Below are 21,291 nucleotides of genomic sequence, written 5' to 3' on the forward strand. Positions count from 1 at the left end.
CAGTCGTGTTTGTGTATTTATGGTGCAATGTGTAAGCATTAGCACATAGTTCTGAGCAACCCCCCCCCCTCTCTTGTGCTTTGCCAGCCTTAATAGGTGCTTGTGAACAGCACTAACCCCCAACAGTCTGTCACTAAATGTGACATCGTTGTGTGCGTGTATGCATATATTGCATAATTGCCTCTGATAATCTGAAATGAGGTTACCATTATCAATACGATGCCAAAGGAAATGCACACAAGATATGGTAGTTACATAACACTGAAAACATATTTTATCTTGATTTGACGCTTTCGTGACTGCGTTGCGCCCGAAACGTCGTGATCTATTTTATTTGATACCTACGTGACTTTACCGAAAGAACCAAAGAGTATAGTTTATCTTAATCAAGATGTTATACAAATATAGGTAGATAACTTTGCTCCTTTTAAATAATCTGATGGAATTCCTCGGCAGACATGGGGTTATTTGAAATGAAGTGGGGTGTCTGTTTGGGCCACGAGACGAGAGAGAAAAAAACACCCCATGCTACTGTCATGATGATGTTCGTTTACAAGGGGCGGGTAGAGTAACGTAGTCAGATGGCTCAAGAGTTCCGGTTTCGAATCCAGGTTTCGGCCACCTGGATCTCAAGTGCAGCGAGACGACGGTTTCATCCCTGAAACAAAAACATCCCCACCACAGTACCTTTGACGTAACACTTAAAAGTGTTGCTAAAATGTACTGCTCTGAGAATAAAAAATGCATTTTAACTGCCACGTCACAATCTCGTCGCGGGAGTGTGACACGTGGTAGAAAAATAATTAAAAAAATCAGCTCAAGGATTTTTCAGAAGTCATGTGTGTGGAGGCCCGGTGGGGGGGGGGGTTGAAATACGTAACATGTTTGTTAAAGGAATGCAAGGAAGAGGCATGTGGAGTCTCGGTGGAGCTTCTGAACCGTGAAATGTCACGTTTCAATTCCTGTCCAATAATCGCGTAATTTATTAATCCGGCAGAGCTTCACTCCGTTCTAAGACCTATGTCGAGGAGGGGGTCGGCGTGGAACATTTTACCTGATTGTTTTTATTGGGTCCACTTGTGGACGAAAGCCAGAATGTAGGAAGAAAACGCTCTCACACATAAGCCGAGAACGCTCAATAATCCATAGAGATAGGTCTGCAACCCACATGCTGTGTTACCTCATTCTGGCTACCTCGTAGCCTCGTTTCACATCCAAGTATAACCCACCAACATTACCATCAAAGCATTGTATTACAGGTGTGCAATACCACAAGCTGTTTGGTGATATTACAGACGTTACTGTGAGTTATGAACGCATGTATGTTGAACTTCGTACGTAGCCAAACGTGCTAGTCGAATACAGGACCAGCAGCATCATACAGCGATTACGTAAGCACGTGGTTGCTACACAGTATTTGCAAGGCAAGCCCTTGAGGGATAAGACCCGAGTTATGAACGCATTGATGGTCAATGCAGCTTATTCAGCACCCTGGACAGCAGCCATTGGGCTTTCATTCGACCACAGCGTGATACACATCCAACATCTCCATGTCCCAACACAGATTATACATTTAGAGTTATCCATAGACCGCATACACACAGGACATGTCAAAAAAATATTTAATGAAATAACCACAAATGACACTTATGCAAAACATCGCTTTATCGTTAAGCTACAGCCGAATTGTAGTTCATGGTGCTGTACTTACTACATCATTGACTATAGCATGCACAATTTTACTATTGTCATGCAGAGTGTCAGACTGACGCTACATCCCCTGAAACGTTAAAAAGGTTTTTAAAATACTGAGAAAACATTACCATACACATGCACACCAACCTACACGTGACTAACTGCTTTACCATAAAATCACCGTGATCTCTAAATCATAATAAATACATTTACCGTAGACAGTCATGACATTCAACGTCGGCGAGCAACATGTCGACTGGCAATCCAGTAAACATACAACGTTGCCCCAACAGTGCACCAACGTTGTATGTTACTGGTAGAAACCTCCTGGTTACACCAGCCCACAGGGGATTATTGTGTCCGTCCGTCGTGCATCCAAAAATGGGAGGGGTGGGGCTGGGTGGAGAGGGGAGGGTGGGGAGGGTGGGGAGGGGAGGGTGGGGAGGGGCTGGGTGGGGAGGGAGGGGCTGGGTGGGGAGGGGCTGGGTGGGGAGGGTGGGGCTGGGTGGGGGGTGGGAGGGGTGGGGCTGGGTGGGGAGGGTGGGGCTGGGTGGGGGGTGGGAGGGGTGGGGCTGGGTGGGGGGGGTGGGGAGGGGCTGGTGGGGGGTGGGGCTTCGTGGGGAGGGGCTGGGTGGGGAGGGTGGGGAGGGGCTGGTGGGGAGGGTAGGGAGGGGCTGGTCACCCCGTGGTGCCCTTATAAAGCTCAACGTTTTCCTACTCACACCGGCTTGTGCCCGCCCTCACAGTCGGGCATATTTGCGGAATACACCACGCCGCCGTTGACCCTGGCCATTGACCGAGCAACCGAACGTTCCTACCAGCTCCCTCCGCAGGAATGTGTTCAAACCCCATAATATGCTCGGTATGGGAAGGCTCCCAAAACTCCACTCTTCATAAATCGCCATTCAAAAATGTCATTAAAAAATCACGAAGTTTTTGTTATTTGTCTCTCCCTTTTGTTCTGTCTCACTCGTAGCATTGCCTCAGCAGCTTTCCCGCTCTTTTTTCTCCTGATGACGATTGCTTGTGTTGCGATCGAAACGTCGCAGTTTTTTTGTTGTTTTTGTTATTTTCTTTGAACCTATCTACGTGACTTTACCGAAAGACCCAAGAATATTAATTCCTGCAGTCATGAAAGCTTTCAGTCAAGATTTAAAATAATAATTCATTAAAGTCACAACCCTTTATCTGTCTACTGGTGGATGAAGGTGTTATACACCATTGTTGGTCATTGGGATGAATTGACCATACCTCACGACGCTGGACAGTGTGGGTTGTTGGTCAAGAGAGGAGGGGTGGGGGCAGGGGCAGAAGTGATTCAGATCTCACTTGGCAGTAATATTACCTGCAGCCGGGAACTTAACTTAGCTGACCGGGTTCACAGCGCAGTACGCTAACCACTGTGATACAACTCCATCCCCCATGAAGGTTGCATTTGCGTAAAATTTGCAGTTCTCATAAATAACAAATGCGTATGCACGCGACTTGACCCAAGCATAACAATTCATTATAATTATTTGGTTCTTTCGGTAAAGTCACGTAGAAAGAAATACAATTAAATGATAATAGAATACGACGTTTCGTTTGCAACACAAGCAACCATCATCAGGTACAAATGAATGAGAAAACAAACATAGTAAACTTAGAAATACAATGCAATACAACACAGAGAGTCGGCCAACACAAGATTCAACTCCCCACCCGGTTGATTACGTTCCTCCAAAGATTGCTAAATTTGAGAGAGACAACACATAGACACAGACAGACACACAAGCAGAGAGAGACTCACACAGAGACAAACAGAGAGAGTCACACACATGGGCACACAGAAAGACAACGTCTCTGTGTCGAGGCCTTCAATAGAGAGGGGGGGGTGGGGTAGAGGGGGAGTTGTGTGGAATTCCTGCCCAAAGCGGACGGACGAGGTGGGCACTGGACATTTAAATAAACAAGCACGGAGCGTTGTGTGGAATTCCTGATTTCTACCGTGCTTGTTCCGTGCTTGTTTATGGGTCCATTCTCTCCTCTGGCCGCTATGGACAGGGATTCCACACAACTCCCCCTCTGCCCCCCCCCCTCTGCCCATGTGTGAGTCTCTCTCTGTTTGTCTCTGTGTGAGTCTCTCTCTGCTTGTGTGTCTGTCTGTATGTATGTCTATGTGTTGTCTCTCTCTCAAATTTAGCAATCTTTCGAGGAACGTAATCAACCAGGTGGGGTGTTGACTGTTGTGTTGACCGACTCTCTGTGTTGTATTGCATTATATTTCCAAGCTTACCATGTTTGTTTTCTCATTCATTTGTACCTGATGATGGTTGCTTGTGTTGCAATCGAAACGTCGCATTCTATTATTATTTTATTTTATTTCTTTCTACGTGACTTTACCGAAAGAACCAAAGAATCATTCCTGCAGTCACGAAAGCTTCGAATCTAGTTTGAATTCATTATAATTTGATTAATCATTACATTCATATTCGAGCCAGAGCTCCGAACCAAAAACAAAAATCCACCATAGTCGCCTGTACTCTTACATAACAAGACGAAGGTCATCAACAGGCACTTGCGCTGTGGCTCCAACGGTCAGCAGTTGGAGTTCGCGCCCCGCGCCAGCGACTGCATCTCGTGAACGGGGGCCGCGTCTCCCGGCGCCGGGCGATGCCCGTTGGCTCGGGCAGCCCCGGAGGCGGCTCGTGACGTCACAAAGGCACGGAGGGTCGAACAGCGCAGCGCCGCCCAGTGACCGCGCGCGGCACTGCGAGTAGCCGGCCTCCCGGGTTCGCCCTGAAGATCCTGGGCCAGGCGCATCGCGAAGAGACCCCGCTCCTCGGGCGTGCCTGGTGGTCACAACGTGCGGGACAGCTTCCACGACAGGTCCATGCGTGCGTGTGGCAAGCTTCTAGCCCGACGCGGCGTCGACGCGGGCTGCTCCATGCTGCAGCAATGCAGCCTTCGTCAGTGGAATTGTTCTTGTGCCGTAGCAGGTATTGGGCTCTGAAGGCATTGGTGGCCAATCACGTAGATCCCGATTTCAGTTTAAAGACGGGGAAGGTAACCCATAAAACAAGGTTTACCAACGCTGAATGTGAAACTGATATCAAGGCGAAGTTATTTATGCAAGATCCATTGGATTGGCTACTGGTGCCTTTATAAGCAGCTCCTGTGCATGGTGAAGGGAGAAGGATCGTCTACTGTGTTCCCGCTCTGCAGAGTAGCTTTCCTCCATGATAACGCTGCCACCTGCTGTGACCAAATCCTCTCTTAGTAAGTCTGGGCTGCGGTCATTGACGGCAGGTTGAGCCAATATTGTGCTGAACACCGTCAGGTCCGTGGTATTACAGGGATCATATCAATCTTGGAAAGTGCTCCATCCATGTCCCCTGATGCTTCCTCCCGTTCTGCATTTTACCATTATTGTCTTTTATTCCCTTTACTTGAGTAGCTTCCCCCTGATCTTCTCAACACCTTCGTCATAGCTCTTTGCTCTCGTTCTGCACCCGCGATGCCTCCCGCACCTCTGATTAGCACGGGTTGGCTACGTACGGTGTGAAAGAAGTTCGCCATACATACACACACACACGCCTCAATGTGTGTGCACATCCACACTCGACGCGTATCTCCGTCGGGTGGCACCTTTCGCGTGAGTTTCCTACATGGGAAGTTATCGTGCACGTGTAACCGTGGTCGATCGTTTCACGTTGGGGTTCGAATCCTTTCCTCCCGTCGATTGATCCCAGTGTACCTGACACGGTGGTGTCCAGCAACAGGGACATGGCGCCTCCCAGGAGTACGGGCGTGCGCAGCAGCGACTGGAGGGGGCTGTACCACGCGCGCCCTGCGCAGGAGTGCACCACGCGCGCATAGACACGCAGATGTGAGCACACAGAGGCAACAACCGCGATCCCACGTGCAGCCAAGGGCCCACATACACATGGACACGCAGGCACAAACGCGCACTGTATTCACACACACGAAAATGTAGACGCGAACATATGCCCGCTGAGACAGGCACGCCAACACGAACACGTGTTTGCGTGTTCTCCCATTGGTCACGTGGATTTTTCTCCGGGTCCTCCGGTCTTTCCCTCCACATTTAAAAACACGTGTTTAGAGTATTTGACTGCTATACATTCCACATAAGCTACTTGGTTGCGCTATCATTTGTGGTGAGGTAGCTTCTGAAAAAGGGCTACAGAGCTAAGTGGACCTTAACTGGTAAAAATAAATCAAAGTAGTTTTAAACAATGCACTGAGATAACACGACCAAGATCGTGGGTTTGAATTTGAGCCTCACTCACCCGTGATTAAAGTGAGTTCTCAAGCCGAGTGAGCTGATGGTCTCAGTCCGGTCACCAATGACCACGCGGGAAAAAAAACAACAACCCATCACGTTCAATTTCTATTTGACCAACCACATCCACACTCGGACCGAGATCACAGGTGAGCGCCAACGCGGATGCCGTCCGGGACACAACCCGGACGGCGCGGCCGTACCACTGGCAATGCTCTGCGCGTGGTCCTGCATCCAGCGGGGCAGTAGCAGTGCCATGAAGAGGGAGAAGCCCACGATGAAGATGCACCGTCCCGAGTCCATGTCCAAGTACTGGAAGTAGGAGATCCCAGCGCCGACCGCCACGCTGTGCGTCACTCCGAGCACCGCGCCTGCAAGTGCCGCACACACGCTCGCGAGTCGGTGTGTGGAGCACCGAGTTCTGCCGGAGTCTGTTACTGCAGACATGTTATCCGGCGGCACTTGTCGAAATCCACAAACTGGACCGGCGTTGCTCTTCTGGGCAGCATCAGCCCCTTGATAGTTATCAGCTACTGTGGGTTTACAAGACGTTATCGGTAAGTTCCCTCTGTCTGCACCATGGGGCATTAGCGAAAAAAAACCCACAATATTGTTTAAAAACGTCGACGAGCATTGTAGAGAAACGATATAAACTAGGCAGTACGAACGAGTAAAACGAAAAAAGTATTTCTTGAATGGAATGCCAACCGTCATTCGTGACAATTCATCGAACCGGGGGTCGGAATTGTTAGCCGAGCGTTACATGCCGGGAGTGCTGGTTTGTGCCTAGTGGTGTCGGGCGTTTGAAGGCAATGCGCACGCACCCAGCACGGGCAGGGGGAGTGAGGCGAGCAACGCTGAGAAACGAGGACTCATTCCCAGCAGCAGACAGAGCACGGCTGCCAGCAGAACGCTCCGACGGCTGCCCTCCTGCCGAACACCCCCCCCCCCCCCGTCCAATGGAGGGATGAGTTGGAGTGCGGCGGTGATGGGGGTGCGGGGAAAGGGTTGTGTGGGGGGTGTGAGGGTTATGGCGGGGAGGTTGAGAGAATATAAATAAGGTCATTACGAGAAAAAAGAGTAAACGTGTCGCCAGGTTCAAACACATTGTCCGGTGCCCATCTCAATGTTGCCGATGCAGTGGTGTTGATCCCACATTCATATGGTGGGGGCCAGATTGTCCAGAACATAACAACTGCTGGCTTCCTAGAAAGTGATCCTCAAGGGCATCGGATGTCCTTAGGCGAGCGTTTGATCTGGCGTTGGGGTTGGCTTGTTGGAGGACTTCTGCCGGTTGACAAATGTTGATTCGGTGTAATTATATGAAAATAACGAATCGGCGCAGAAACAACATTAATAATAAAGGTTGTATAGGTTATATCGTGTGAATATAAATGTGTCGTTAATCCACCACCACCCAACACAGCCAATTAGTAAGGTTTGTCACGTAAACAAAATGTCCCAATTAGATACTGCTTCAGCACACTGGTGTGTTGGAGAGTAAACCCACAACATTTTTTATATAAATAAATAAAAACCCATGCGGCATTTCTTTTTGGCCTATCCCACGCATTCAGCCAGTCCAAAGACAACTGGGCAACAGGCGCTGGCCTCGTCACGGTGGCTAGGAGATGTTAACTCCCTCGCCTGGTATGCAGGAGGTCGTGGATTCGATCGCGACCCTGACGCCTGTACATTTGGAATACGCGTGTTCTCCCCGTGGTAGCGTGAATTTCTCTCCGGGTCCTCCGGTTTTTCCCTCCACATTTAGAATCCACGTGTTTTTAGAGTATTTGGCTGCTATAAAATTCCACGTGACGATAAGCTATCATTTCTGATAGGCAGGTCGCTTCTGGGGAAAAAAAACCCAGCTGCACAGCTCAGCGAGCCTTACCTGGCGAAGTAAAAAAAAACATAGTTTTGCGGTTTCGTTTGACCTCGTCAGGGGCGTCCACACACTCACGGCGGTGAGCCCCAGGGCACAGGCGTTGGGCAGGCTAGCGGCGGCCGCGGCCGGAGATCCCAGCAGCCCCGAGACAGCGCAGCCGAGCCCCTGCGCGGCGAGGCCGCGCGAGGCGGCGCTCGCGCCCGGAGCCGGTGAGCGGAGCAGTCGCGTCGCCAGCACGTAGCAGCCCAGCGTCTCCGCCGTGCTCGCCGCGGCCAGCACCAGCCCCGCCAGCGTTGCGTCGGCACTCAGCACCGGCCAGCCCATGCGGCCTGCACGCGATGAGCACAGTGCGGACCGGGTGATCACCGTGACCGTCAGCAACGCCCGCTGCCCCCATAATCGTTGTCGTCATAGTCACCGTTATCATCGTTTTCTTGTTTATCTCGAAGCCGAAGTGTCTTGCGTCGTTCAAAACGAGCACTGGGTGGTGTTTAGTTTGTTTGGCAGTCCTGGAACGTCGGTGAAAATTCGACATTACCACAATAAAGATACGTTTATTTACAAGAGCAAAACTGTTGACTTCTCACTAAACGCTGATTATGCTATTTACCCCAGAGGAATGATAGACGTAGGCAATCCCTGGCCAGGATTTCGATTCCCAACCTTCGTAAGGGAAATCTCAGTTGGTCAAGCAGTCGTACTCCAAATCGTGGGGTTTCCCAAGTTCAAATCCCGGCGAGGGTTGACTTCACCCCATCAATGGCATTATCGTCAACATTATCAACATCATTCCTCCGAGTTCAGTCAAATAAGCACCCATCTGATGAGGTGCTATCACCTGGTTAGAAGTCAACAATGATTGTCCTATGAATCCCACTGATCTCTGTCAACTAAATTGAGATTTTACACTTGGCTCATGACTGCCATTAAGTAATGACCACCACCGTAGTTTGTGCACTGCGCAAACAACCTCTGTGCAATTTATGGCCACGGCTAAAACATCAATGACTAGTGGTATCTGAACCGTTCCTAGCCGCCCGCCCCTATTCATGATGAATTATGGTCAAATAGTCCCACGATCCGAGTGGAGCGGCCTTCATTCAGCAGTGAATTTCCAACATGGCTATGCAAGTGCCGTGCAATCGTCAGTAGCAATGGCAGACAGAGCCACCAGGTGGCGATCGCGTCACGATGCCTCGCGTTGATGACCACCGTGTCACGTGCAACACCACGGGCGCGTGCAAAGGGGCTCCGCCGTCTCTCTCTCTGTATGGCTCTGTAACAGTTCCTATGATCACTGTTTCATTGCTTTCATGGTTTTATTTTGGTGATTTCGAAAAGTTTATTGGTTTAGCCATGTTTGTTTGTTGTAGTACGGAGTAAGACTGATGGCCTTAATCTAAGTTGGCTTGTGGTTGTTGTTGTTGTTGTTTGACTTGCATCCCACTGGGATTTTTGCACACAGCGTTGGTGTACGGTGTTTTTTCTGAAATATTTTTCTGTCTTTTCTTGGATTTTCTGTTTGCACTTAGTCACATATTCACTTTAAGATGTTTTCTTGTTCATGCTTTTGTTTTTTGTTTGTTGCGGTTGCACCCGATTCAAGCGCCGAATGGCTCACATGGCTATACCTAATAAATGAACTTGAACTTGAGACTGCAGGCTCTAACCACAGCACTTTAAAATATCGCGTCAAAATGGCCAAGGTGTCTCAGGTAATAAATACCAAGTCAGTGCACTGAGCCAGCACCACTTAAATCCTGGATTCCCCTCTGGGTTTCAGCCATCTGTGATTAAATCAGGTTCTCAAGTGCAGTGAGTTGATGGTCTCAGCCAAGTTACCAAGGACTGCACAAACACACCCATCACGTAAAACTTAGGTTTTCACTGAATTTAACGTCCATTTCAGCGATTTTAGAAATAGTATGTCCTCTGACAAAAGGTGATGTAGTGCTTGCTGCAAGGGTTATGAATAGAATATTGATGGTTCCATGATTGACACAACAACGAAAGCCCAAACGGCGTAGGGAGTAAAAACAATATAAAAAAAATACCAAAATACAAACTGTCCAAAGTCATTCCCTGCTCAACAAAGCATTGAGGCAATGCTCATCACCTGTTCACAGCGCTGAGCCATGGAAATGTTTGATTATTTAAAGTGTACAAGAAAAACTTGGAGATACATGCTGGGAATTACACCGAAAGGCAGAAAAACATCGATCACAGAACAACTGCAAATTCAGAGATATCTTGTTGACTGTTAAGAAAGTGAATTTGGAAAATGGCTGAGGGATGAGGCTGGTGAGAGAATGTCAGCCAAATGATGGAACTTGTTCAAAGTCAGCAACTACCAAGGAGAGGGAGAGATTAGATCAGCTCTAGTATACGAGCAAATGGTGATTACATCCAGCAGTGGACAGATCGTTTCTGATGATGACGATGATGGAAATGCTAAATAGGCCTACAGATATCTAGATTTGACAGTAAAGTTTTTTTTTACAATTAGATAGGAGAGTGGTGTAATGATTGTCCTATTCATCGATATCAATTCTGACCACGCAGAAGTGACTGATTTACCAAGCACAGTGGGGGAGGGTATGTTCTTTTGACTTCGCAACAGTGCAGCAGGTAATGGGCCATGTTTGACGTGGCTGTATTCATCGTCACGACCATTTCACCCAGCACGAGTAGCGAGTCCAGTCGGCACCCCACTGTGAATGAACGCTGGAAATACTTAACGACCACCGTGACCACCATTTCATCATTATTATACGACTCTAACAGGGTTTTTTTTTTTTACATCCCATAAACACATTACGTCCTTTAGTGTCTAAATGAAAAAATGTAACGAAACAATGATCAAAGTTGGGTCAACTTGGATGGGGTAGTGTTTTACGATTAAAATACGGCCCCGTCATGAATCGTAATTAAAACATATAAAATGTAAAGTTCCTTTGCCATGTCGTGTCCGTCATGGGGGTTGCTTTATCATACTTCAATTTATTATAAGTACGTAACATGAAGCTGCGTTAGTGTTGCCACTGGTCCAGGTATACTACCAGAAGAGTCCGGGTATCAGGAATCGACTTAATTACCATACACTGCATCGTGTTGATAGACCTCGGCCCACTGAGACACGTGTCCGAGTTTGGTCTGTGGAGCACGTGGCAACCCTAGGCCACATGCTCCAGAGGCGGAGGCAGTGGGTGGCCGTGCACTGGGGTGCCACAGTGACTAGGAGATGTTAACTACCTTGACTGGTATGCAGGAGGACGTGGGTTTGATCCCGACCCTGACTCCTGTATATTTGGAGTTTGCATGTTCTCCCCGTGGTCACGTGGATTTTCTCCAGGTCCTCTGGTTCTTCCTCCATGTGTAGAAATGTGCGTTTAGAGTGTTGGCTGCTATTAATTTCAAAGTTATTAGCTACTCTGTTGAGCTATTATTTGTGGCCAGATCGCTTCTGGGCCTGACCTGGTAAAAAAAAATAGTTTAGTGGAGTTTACCTGGGTAGGGCAGGCTGAGCCAGGCCACAGTGGCCGCTCCGTCGTCTTGCAAGCGGCCGGGCGGCAAGGAGAGTGAGGGCAGAGCAGAGCAGAGAGCCCAGCTCAGAACAACAGTGAGCAGCACCTGCCGGCGAGCACAGTGACCCACACAGTGACCAGGACAATGCACACATAACAACCTGGACAAGTGGACAGCACAATTCACACAGCAACACGGACATTGATCGGTTGTGTGTAATGCTTGAACTATGAAAATTACGTCACATTTTCCATTATATTATCTTAAATGTAACACTAATATATGATTTTATTAGAATTTACATTTTTAAAAATGCTGCATGAAGGCCTCCCCATGCCATGTCAGCCATGGGGGCTGTTTGACCATGCTTCATCACGCTGGTGCGTGCAGGTTGGTGAATGAAGGCCCAGGACCAGTTTTAGATTTCACTCGCCAACGCTGCTGCTAGCCGTGAGCAGGTTGGCGGGTTCACATTGCAGCGTGCCAAGCACCGTGCCGCACCGTTGTGCGTACTCGAAGAAAGGCGAGGCGACCGAGGACGCGGAGTGGCAGTGCGTTTCGTGCCATACCGAGAGTTTCCTACAAGCAGCCGGCACTGCCCACAGCAGACGGAGAGGTCCCGCCTTCCCTTGTGCAGGGCGATGCCTCTCCATGTGCTGGGACAGGAGCACCAGCAGCAGCGTCCCCCTGCAGACGACACCACCGTCAAGGCGCCGAGTCCAGAGAGTAAAAGCACACGTGCGCGCAAACGAACAATGGGCGGCGGCGGCGTTCACCCTCTCCGGGAGGGTGCTGAGCAAGCGCTGGAAATTCCACATTACCATTTAAGGGGTCGCTCTCGACCGGAATCAACCACTGATGTCTTGCCACAACGCGGTGCTCGTTTTATCGACTCCAGAGACACGATGTCATAGCACGAGACCAGAATATATAATCCCGATTTTCACAAATGCTTTAGGAAACCCGGACAGACCACCGGGACATTTGCTTGAACCCAAGTGGACAGATGGACGGACGAACGGACGGACGGAACGGGATGTGGCTGTAGTTACCCGGCAGTAAGACCCCAGTGGCTGCCGCCAAGTTCGCCCGTGTGCTGGTATCCGGCCAAACCGAGAAGGCAGAGTACGGGCGCCAGCACCATGGGCCCACACAGCACGGCCAGCCGTGCCGGAGCCCCCAGGGCCCCGAGCAGCACCTGCACCAGGCCGGACAGCAGCAGCGCCCCGCCCAGCTGCACGACATTGCACACACGAGCGGATCTCATCGCTGCTCCTTTGCTCCATCTCTCCGCGGTGGATGTGTGCTCCGACACGAACCGCCTCCTTTGGCTGCCACTCAGTCGTGCTGGCTATCGGCCACAATCCCTCCGAGCAATTGCTACATGCCATACTGGCACTTCTCAAAACAATTTCCAATTCCTCTACAGTACTATGATGTTTCCGCAGAGGGGACATGTCAGTGAACACGGGCTGCAGGATGAAGAGGTTTCATGACAGGGACTTATACATTTACTTTTCGACGAATGGCTAGAAGCCTAATCAAGCACTGATCGCAACTAAACTATTGTCTCAACACCAGTTGGTCAGAAGTGAAGAAGCTTGTCTTCCATTGGCCAATCTGGACACCACCCCATATGTATGTCACTGTATTGTGCGCCACCTAATGATTACATTCTGCTTCCACTTTTGAATAAGCTACCCCATTGAGAACAAATTTGTAAGCTTGACAACGAGCACTGCAATCCACTTTGGTGAATCTCAACGGGCTCTGCGATCCACCAGGAAAGCTATGCCCAACGATTAACCGGGATAGATTTAACCCTATAATCAGTGCCGGATTAAGCTAGTGCGGGGCCTGTAGCATATGTTATAAAGGGGCCCTAAATACATATTAAGACACTTTTTTTTACATGCATAGTAAATTGTATTTTTTTCATTTGCTATACAGCCAGATAATACGACAAATCGCTAACCTTAAACACACAGTCGTTCATAAACGTTGAAGGCAGTATAGTACTATAGTAATAGAGAAAGTGGAGAATCACTGAACCGGAATTGACAGCTTGAAATAATTTAGCGCGGGGCCCTTGAAAGTGCGGGGCCCGTAGCTGTGTGCTACTTTGGCTACATGGATAATCCGGCACTGCCTGTAATAATATACAGTACTAAAGAAATAACACCTCGGTGGTGAGATGTTAACTACCTCGCCTGGTCGTGGGTTAGATCCCGACCCTGACGCCTGCTGCTGTATATTTGGGGTGTGCATGTTCTCCACGTGACTACTTAAGTTTCTGCTGTGGGGTTATGGTATTGAGTGCATTTCATTCACCTCCCCGGTACGCTCTGGCCACTCGTAGTTGGCTGTGGCATTGATGCTGGAGTTGCTGTTATTGGTACCTAATGTGGTTAGGAACAAGTAACACACAGAGACAGATTCGTTACTAATTGCTGCGTAACTTTTATTGGTAATGATATCCCAGAAGGTAGGTGCCGTGTTTATGGTGCCGGATTCACAACCAGAAGGTTCGAAATTCAATTCCCAGCCCAGGGGTAGCCTAAGCCTATCATCTGTTCTATGTTGGTGTATGATTTCCACAGTGGATAGTCAACAGTGGTTGAGATGAGCATTGCCCCATGCTCACATGAGCAGACAAATGTTTGTGTTATTCAACATTGACGAATGTAGGAACAGGGCACTTACCCCCACCCATTGCAATAAACTGTCATCAATAATTAATATCGACGTATCGTCTTTTGTCCCCCAGTATGTCTCTGCATGTATCCGCGCCTCTATCGGTCTCTGTGCCTCTCTTCGTATCTTTCTCTGTCTCTTGGTAGCTCTGCGTTTGTCTCCGCGTCAGCGCATCTGTTTGCAACCGTGTCCACTATCCGTGTCTCTCTTTGCGACCACGTCTGTCTTCCAGTCTTTCTCCCTCTCTCCGCGTCTCGCTGTCTCCGCGTGCGTCTCCCACGTGTCAACGCTGAGACTGCCCCCCCCACTCGCTCCCCGCCGTTGTCCTTCCACCCTCGATCACGCCGCCACGTACCCGCGGCTTGCGCGGAACACGCCGCGTCGCCGGGGGGGCAGGATGAGTAGCGGCCCAGCAGCAGCAGCAGCGGAGCCGAGGCCCCTGTGGAGGCCCCTTGCAGCACGGGCAACCTGCACACAGCGCGACCCTTCCCCTTAGACAGTGGAAGTTGAACTCGGGGACATGGCGGACAACAACAACAGCCGCTATTCGCCACTAAGTGGCTGTGACGTCGCCACGGCGCATGTGCCAGGCTAGATGCACTCCGAGTTCACGTGAAGTGTCGAAGGCTCGTTGCTCGCAGGGGGTCACGGGACAGACCCAGGTGTCATGGATTGACTGACCGGGATGACTGGTAGATGTAGTGCCGGATTAAGCTAGTGCGGGGCCTGTAGCATATATTATAAAGGGGCCCTAAATTTTAGTTTTTGTGTAGTGAGTCCAACTGAGTCGCAGACGTTATCTTGGGAGCAACACTATTTATTCCGCAACTTAACACAACATCACACAATCTTCACTCGCGTCTCGAATTCCCATCTAACCACGCTACGGCAGAACTAGACACGGTTCGCTATCCCGGCCCAGACCACAAGGTGGGTCTCGGACCGCGTGGCTAAAGGCTTCTTCTCCCCGACGTGGATCTTCTTCACACCAGCGCACGAAGAACATCGAGCTCCTCACCGGGCCCCCGTTATATGCCCCCGGGCTGGCTCCGCCCTACACCCCGCCCACCTTCCAGATCTCTCGAGCTCTTTCTCGAAGGCTCCTGAGAGCTATTTTAGACCACATGACCGCCCAGCAGCCTCCGTCCACCGGTGGCCCCCCTCCAATATCATCCGGTCACATGTCAGCAGGTCAACCAACGTAACCCTGTCTGGCTGACGCTCTCTCTCGCTCCCTCACCAGGAGCCCGCACCGCACACTGTACGTGGTGCCTCCGCGCTGACCAGCGCTCACCCAAGCACCACTAGGGCTGGTGGTACTACGCCCAGTAAGCGGGGTGCACATAATGCCAACATATTATTCGCCGTGGCTTCGTAAGCCCGACACCACACAGTGACAATCACAGTCACGACACTAGCATAGTAAAGTAATTGTATTTTTTCATTTGCTATACAGCCAGATAATACGACAAATCGCTAATCTTAAACACCCAGTCGTTCATAAAAGTTGAAGGCAGTATAGTACTATAGGAATAGAGCAAGTGCAGAATCACTGAACCGGAATTGATAGCTTGAAAGCATTTAGCGCGGGCCCCTTGAAAGTGCGGGGCCCGTAGGATATGTCGCTACTTTTGCTACTAAGATAATCAGTGCAAACTTGCTGCGTTTTAGTCGCCCGGCGCTCCGCTCGTTGTTGTGAGCGTCGCTCCACTTGCTCTCCCGTTGTTGTTGGAGGGCGACAGGCACTCGTTAACACCGACAACCAAACCGTACTCGTGTACCTCCGATTAGCGCGGGACAGTTCAAAATACATACATATACTTGACGTAACTTTGGAAATTGTAGGCGCCAACTCTGGCTGCGTTCCCGCTTGTCTGTGGTTTATCGCGCCTCTGGTCATTATCGCTCGGGATGAACGAAAACTGTGCGCCTGACAAATTTTTTATGAGAAATAAAACCTCAGCAGTGAAGACGACCAGTGGGGGAACAGTTTCAGCCTTGGTGAGCAGCAGAGAGGAAGCAGTGATCTCGTACCGAGCGGATGTGGTCGAGACTTTAGTTGCTCAGCAAGGGTGAGCGTCTGTACCTAAACTATTTTTGTTTACGAGGTAAGGCGCACTAAGCTATACAGCTATTTGTTTCAGAAGTGATCTGGCCACAAAGGATAGCTAATCAAAGTGGCTTATCACGTGGAATCGCAGCCACATACTCTAAACGCATGTTCCTAAATTTGGAGGAACAACCTGGAGGACCCGTAGAAAAATCCGCGCGTCCACGGGGAGAGAGACACACCACAAACTCCAAATATATAGGCGTCAGGCTCGGGATCTAACCCACGACTACCTCCTTGTATACCAGGCGAGGTAGTTAACATCTCACCACGGCGGCGCCCTGGTTACCTGGAGCCCAGCGTGAGCTGCACGAGCGTGGAGAGGCCCGAGCAGAAGAAGCCCGTGGCCAGCAGCTGGGGACTGGGCCACGGGCCGTCCGCGTGCAGAGCCGAGCGACGCGAGCCGGGGCCACCGACGCCGGCAGCTGGGGAGAGCAGCAGCAGGAGGTAGCTCGCCTGCAGGGAGGCGGCGAGCAGCAGCACGTGCTGGCGGGAGACGAGTGGGGTCGAGACGAGTCGGAGGGGCCCCTCTGGGCAGTTGTGGAGGGGCCCAATTTCGACACCGACTTTTGGTCAGCCGCCACAGCCGGTGTGTGGGGCTTACGCCAAAAAAACAACAAGGCAGGCAAACAAACTCGCCGATCGGGACCGTCCACCGCAGACCCAGTGCCCGACCTCCTGTTCTACCCGAAGCACCTCCGATTAGCACGGTTGTCTACGTACGGTGCAAAAGAAGTTTTACATACATACAGTACATACAAGCTATTCCTTGCAGTCCAGCAGGTGGCCGAGAGACTACAACTCCGATCTCTGTTTCATACCTGCGGATAGGAACGGACAGCACCTCTGCACGCGAGTACGCGACCCACGGTGACGAGATGTTAACTACCTTGCCTGGTATACAGGAGGTCGTGGGTTTGATCCCGACCCTGACGCATGTTGTGTATTTGGAGTTTGCATGTTCTCTCCGTGGTCACGTGGATTTTATCGCGGTCCTCCGCTTTTTCCCTCCACATTTAGAATAAATATATAAACAGCTTGCGTTTAGTGGCTTCCCTTTTCCCTCCTGATGACGATCGCTTGTGAGTTTTTTGTTTATTTTTATTCTTTTTTGAACCTATCTACGTGACTTTACCGAAAGACCCAAAGAATCAACACGCGTTTAGAGTATTTGGCTGCTATAAAGTTCCACGTGATAAGCCACTTGCTTGAGCTATCATTCGTGGCCAGGTCGCTTCTGAAAAAGAGCTACATAGCTCAGTGGGCCTTACCTGGTCAAATAAAACATTGTTTTAAAATAGTGACCCAAAACATTCCTGCCTGATTTACGTGCACAGCCAGCATCGCCCATCCGTGATTCACACTGAGGTCCGAGATCCACAGCCAAAATCGAGGACAGCATCAAGAGCCTCGAAACTGACCCACAGATTTTCTTTCAAATCATCAAACTCCCTGCCCGATATAACATCCCCACGGCCATCGAAAAGCCGATAAGCCGTGTTGGCTCCCTAAAACGGAGGCACTGCTGGGGGCAGCACAAAGCGGACAAGGCAATGCAAAGATATCTCGACTCGGCCCGGCGAGAAACCGCTGAGTATCTCATGTTCGCACGTTCCTGCCATGAAGAGTGGAATCTGCTGTGGACCCTTGGGATGGCTAAGCCTTCCCGGCACCGACCACTCAAATGGCATGGCCAATGCAGTGGACAACGGGCCTCTCCAGAACACCAACGGTCGCAATGAGAAGCCTATTTAGGCAACCAAGTGCTCAGCCGCATCCCAGCTCTCATCCTCTTACACGAGAGTTGAATTTGAGGCCACCTTATTGACCACCAAAGCTGTGAAAGCGACGGGACCAGACAACATCGAGCACAGATGGTTCGCGCGATGTAACGATATTAGACAGCCGCTTGAGCGATGCAAATCTAGATTCAAAACTCATTTCTTTAGAACTACTATTTGTGTTCAGTTCGCCGTCCTTCCCCGACACCTCCGATTAGCGCGGTTGGCTACGTACGGTGCGAAAGGAGTTCAACATCCACTACACACATCCATCCACGAGATAGAGGCATCGCCCTGTGGCAGCCCTGAGGCCACCGAAGGGCAGGCGCGTTCCAGCTGCGTTGCTTCTGGCTCGTTTAACACCGCGACAAACGACCTGCACAGGCCAATGTTTAAAGTTTCAAGTTTCATTTATTAGGTATAGCCCTGTGAGCCATTCGGCTCTTGAATCGGGTGCAACCGCAACAAACAAAAAAAACATGAACAAGAAAACATCTTAAAGTGACTATGTGCAAACAGAAAATCCAAGAAAAGACAGCAAAATATGTCAGTGCGCGCAGAGCGGAGCAGAACATACGACTCACCTGCACGGCGTAGAGGATGGCCACCATCCAGGCGGGCTCGGCCGTGCCTTGCCGCCACCCCTTGGCAACCCTGGCACTGCCCCGGTCCCTCGTGTCGCGAGTGCCACCAATGCACAGGGCCGTGCCTTTGTAGCACCACGGTGACATCTTTGCGATCGGGGAAGCGTTGGGAGGTTACTCTTTGGCAAGTAATCGGGTCCCGTCCGATTAATGATTGCTCGGCGTTTTAGAAATGACGCAGTGTAACCTAATATTTGGTATTTTAAAACGCAAAGGTCGCGTTCTTCAAATGAACGAGTATTGTTTTCGCGTCATAAGTAAGAGCACATTCCTGTGACCGTGGGCTTGGTACGGCGATCTCTGTGCGTCGAGTGCTGCTCTCCTCACGTCGACCAAAGCAGCTGACACCATCATTTCCCCCTTTTAATTATTTTTGTAATCATCTTCAAACTTTGAGAAAGTAATCATAAAAAAAGTAATCGCGCTAAGTAACCGTAACCAAATTACACTAACAAGTTTACCAGTACCTACCTTGGCTAATCTTGTGGCAGTAATGTGCTGGCTTGTAACGTGTTACTACTCCTGAACACTAAGCGTAAGCTCCCTGCGTAATTTGGATTTAATCAACAATTGGAAATTTTATGTATTTTATACCTACGTGACTTTACCGAAAGAACCAAAGAGTACCCAACATAACCTCCAGAGATATGACAGCCAGGCAGGCAGTTAGTTATATAAACTATACGACCGTCAGTAATACCAGCTAGATCATGTTACTAAGACATTGCACTGTACATGTTAAGCTCTTTTTTTACAGCTATGGCTAGATGATGCCTCCGCTGTCTAATTTTGTTTGCCTGCGTTATTCATTTGAGAGGTAATTGATCTGCAAGCTCAATAATTAACCTGCACTATTGCCCCAGCTTTGCTAAAGGTGTATCCTCTGGAGCATATAATCGCTGACAGCCTTTCCGTGCTCGGTAATAATTAATTTAGACCTTCTCCAGGCCCCGTGTCTTGTGTGTGTGTGGCACGGTTGCATATCCAACAAAGACATTGGTAAACTCTGATTTGATCAGAAGGCTCAGAGCAACAGCTGGTTCAAACCTAATCAACAGGAACCACTAAGTCGTATGTTCTTTTTTAATCTGGATATTCTTCTATTGTTAGTGCAACATGTGTTTAGTATTGTGCAGATTTTTTTATCCGTTACAGCCTTGATGTGTGCTCTATATTCCTGCCAATTAATTTTGCACCGATATACTTGTACTATAAACGTTCAGCTCTAGCCATCAGAAAGTGAGATTGTTACCAGACTCATGGATTTCATTTTAGGTAACAACTAAAAGTGGAAATCTTTCCAAATGTTTCAATGTACCCTGGACATAAGTGTTAAAAATTAGATGGACCTGAACACCACGGCAGATCTCTCGCCTACTTCAGCAGTTTTTTCTTGCTGTGGTTGTCCCACCTGATGACGATTGCTTGTGTTGCGATCGAAACGTCGTGATCTAGTGCTTTTTCTACCTACGTGACTTTACCGAAAGAACCAAAGATTATGGATTCCTGCAGTCACGAAAACTTCAAATCAAGATTGTACCTGACCATTTAATCAGCATTGGGGTGTTTTTTTTTGTACCCTGGAAGTGTAAATCATTTCGCTTCTATTTCGGGGGTCCTGCTTGTGGTAGGAAAACTGACTGGAACTCAAAGGCGCCACAGTGGCGAGATGTTAAATACCTCGTTCCTGGTATACAGGAGGGTGTGGGTTCGATCCCGATCCCGACTCGGACGCATGTTGAAATTTTGGAGTTTGCATGTTCTCTTCCCGTGGTCACGTGGCTTTTTCTCCGCCACCTCTGGTTTTTCCTTTCACATTTAGAATCAATTTGCATTTAAGAGTATTTGGCTGCTATACATGTACACATAAGCCACTTCGTCGAGCTATCATTTGTGGCCAGGTCGCTTCTGAAAAACAGCTATATAGCTCAGTGAGCCTTACCTGATAAAATAGCTTCAAAGCTTATATTGAATGATGAGGCATCGTGAAAGCGCCACCAACTGGCAGCGGACTCCAGTAGGGCAGCTGTGCGTGTGTGGAGCCTAAGCCAAAGTACAAGCGGGCAGCTTTTTCTAAACTTCACAGGCTACATCTGCAGGACATGTGTAGGGGACTGTAAGGAGAAAGTGCGAGTGTACACGTTGAGATAAACACATTCCTGCGGAGGGAGCTGGTAGGAATGTTGGGTTGCTCTGTCAATGGCCAGGGTCAACGGCGGCGTGGTGTATTCCGCAAATATGGCCGACTGTGAGGGTGGGCACAAGCCGGCGTGAGCAGGTTAAACGTTGAGTTTTATAAGGGCACCACGGGGTGACCAGCCTCTCCCCACCCAGCCCCACCCCTCCCACCCCCCACCCAGCCCCACCCTCCCCACCCAGCCCCACCCCACCCTCCCCACCCCACCCAGCCCCTCCCCTCCCCACCCAACCCCATCCTCCCCACCCAGCCCCTCCCCACCCAGCCCCTCCCCACCCTCCCCACCCTCCCCACCCAGCCCCTCCCCACCCTCCCCACCCAGCCCCTCCCCACTCAGCCCCTCCCCACCCTCCGCTCTCCACCCAGCCCCACCCCTCCCATTTTTGGATGCACGACGGACGGGCGGACCCAATAATCCCCTGTCGGCTGGTGTAACCAGGAGGTTCCTACCAGTATTAGGTGGCCGTAAGGT

At 49.9% G+C, this 21,291-nt stretch overlaps 1 protein-coding gene across 1 annotated transcript; it reads right to left on the bottom strand.

Moving 5' to 3' along the window:
- Positions 1-5,036: 5,036 nt before the first annotated feature.
- Positions 5,037-18,709, bottom strand: LOC144933178 (solute carrier family 23 member 3-like). Its single transcript, XM_078857837.1, is given in 13 exon segments — positions 5,037-5,148; positions 5,151-5,306; positions 5,309-5,524; positions 6,184-6,351; positions 6,805-6,910; positions 7,944-8,197; positions 11,375-11,498; positions 11,963-12,080; positions 12,446-12,627; positions 13,725-13,792; positions 14,443-14,555; positions 16,487-16,683; positions 18,563-18,709. Coding segments are annotated over 13 exon segments (1,878 nt in total). The 3' UTR covers positions 5,037-5,119.
- Positions 18,710-21,291: the final 2,582 nt, after the last annotated feature.

Source organism: Lampetra fluviatilis, chromosome 1 (assembly GCF_964198595.1).
Source record: "Lampetra fluviatilis chromosome 1, kcLamFluv1.1, whole genome shotgun sequence".
In the NCBI taxonomy this organism is placed as follows: Eukaryota; Metazoa; Chordata; class Hyperoartia; order Petromyzontiformes; family Petromyzontidae; genus Lampetra; species Lampetra fluviatilis.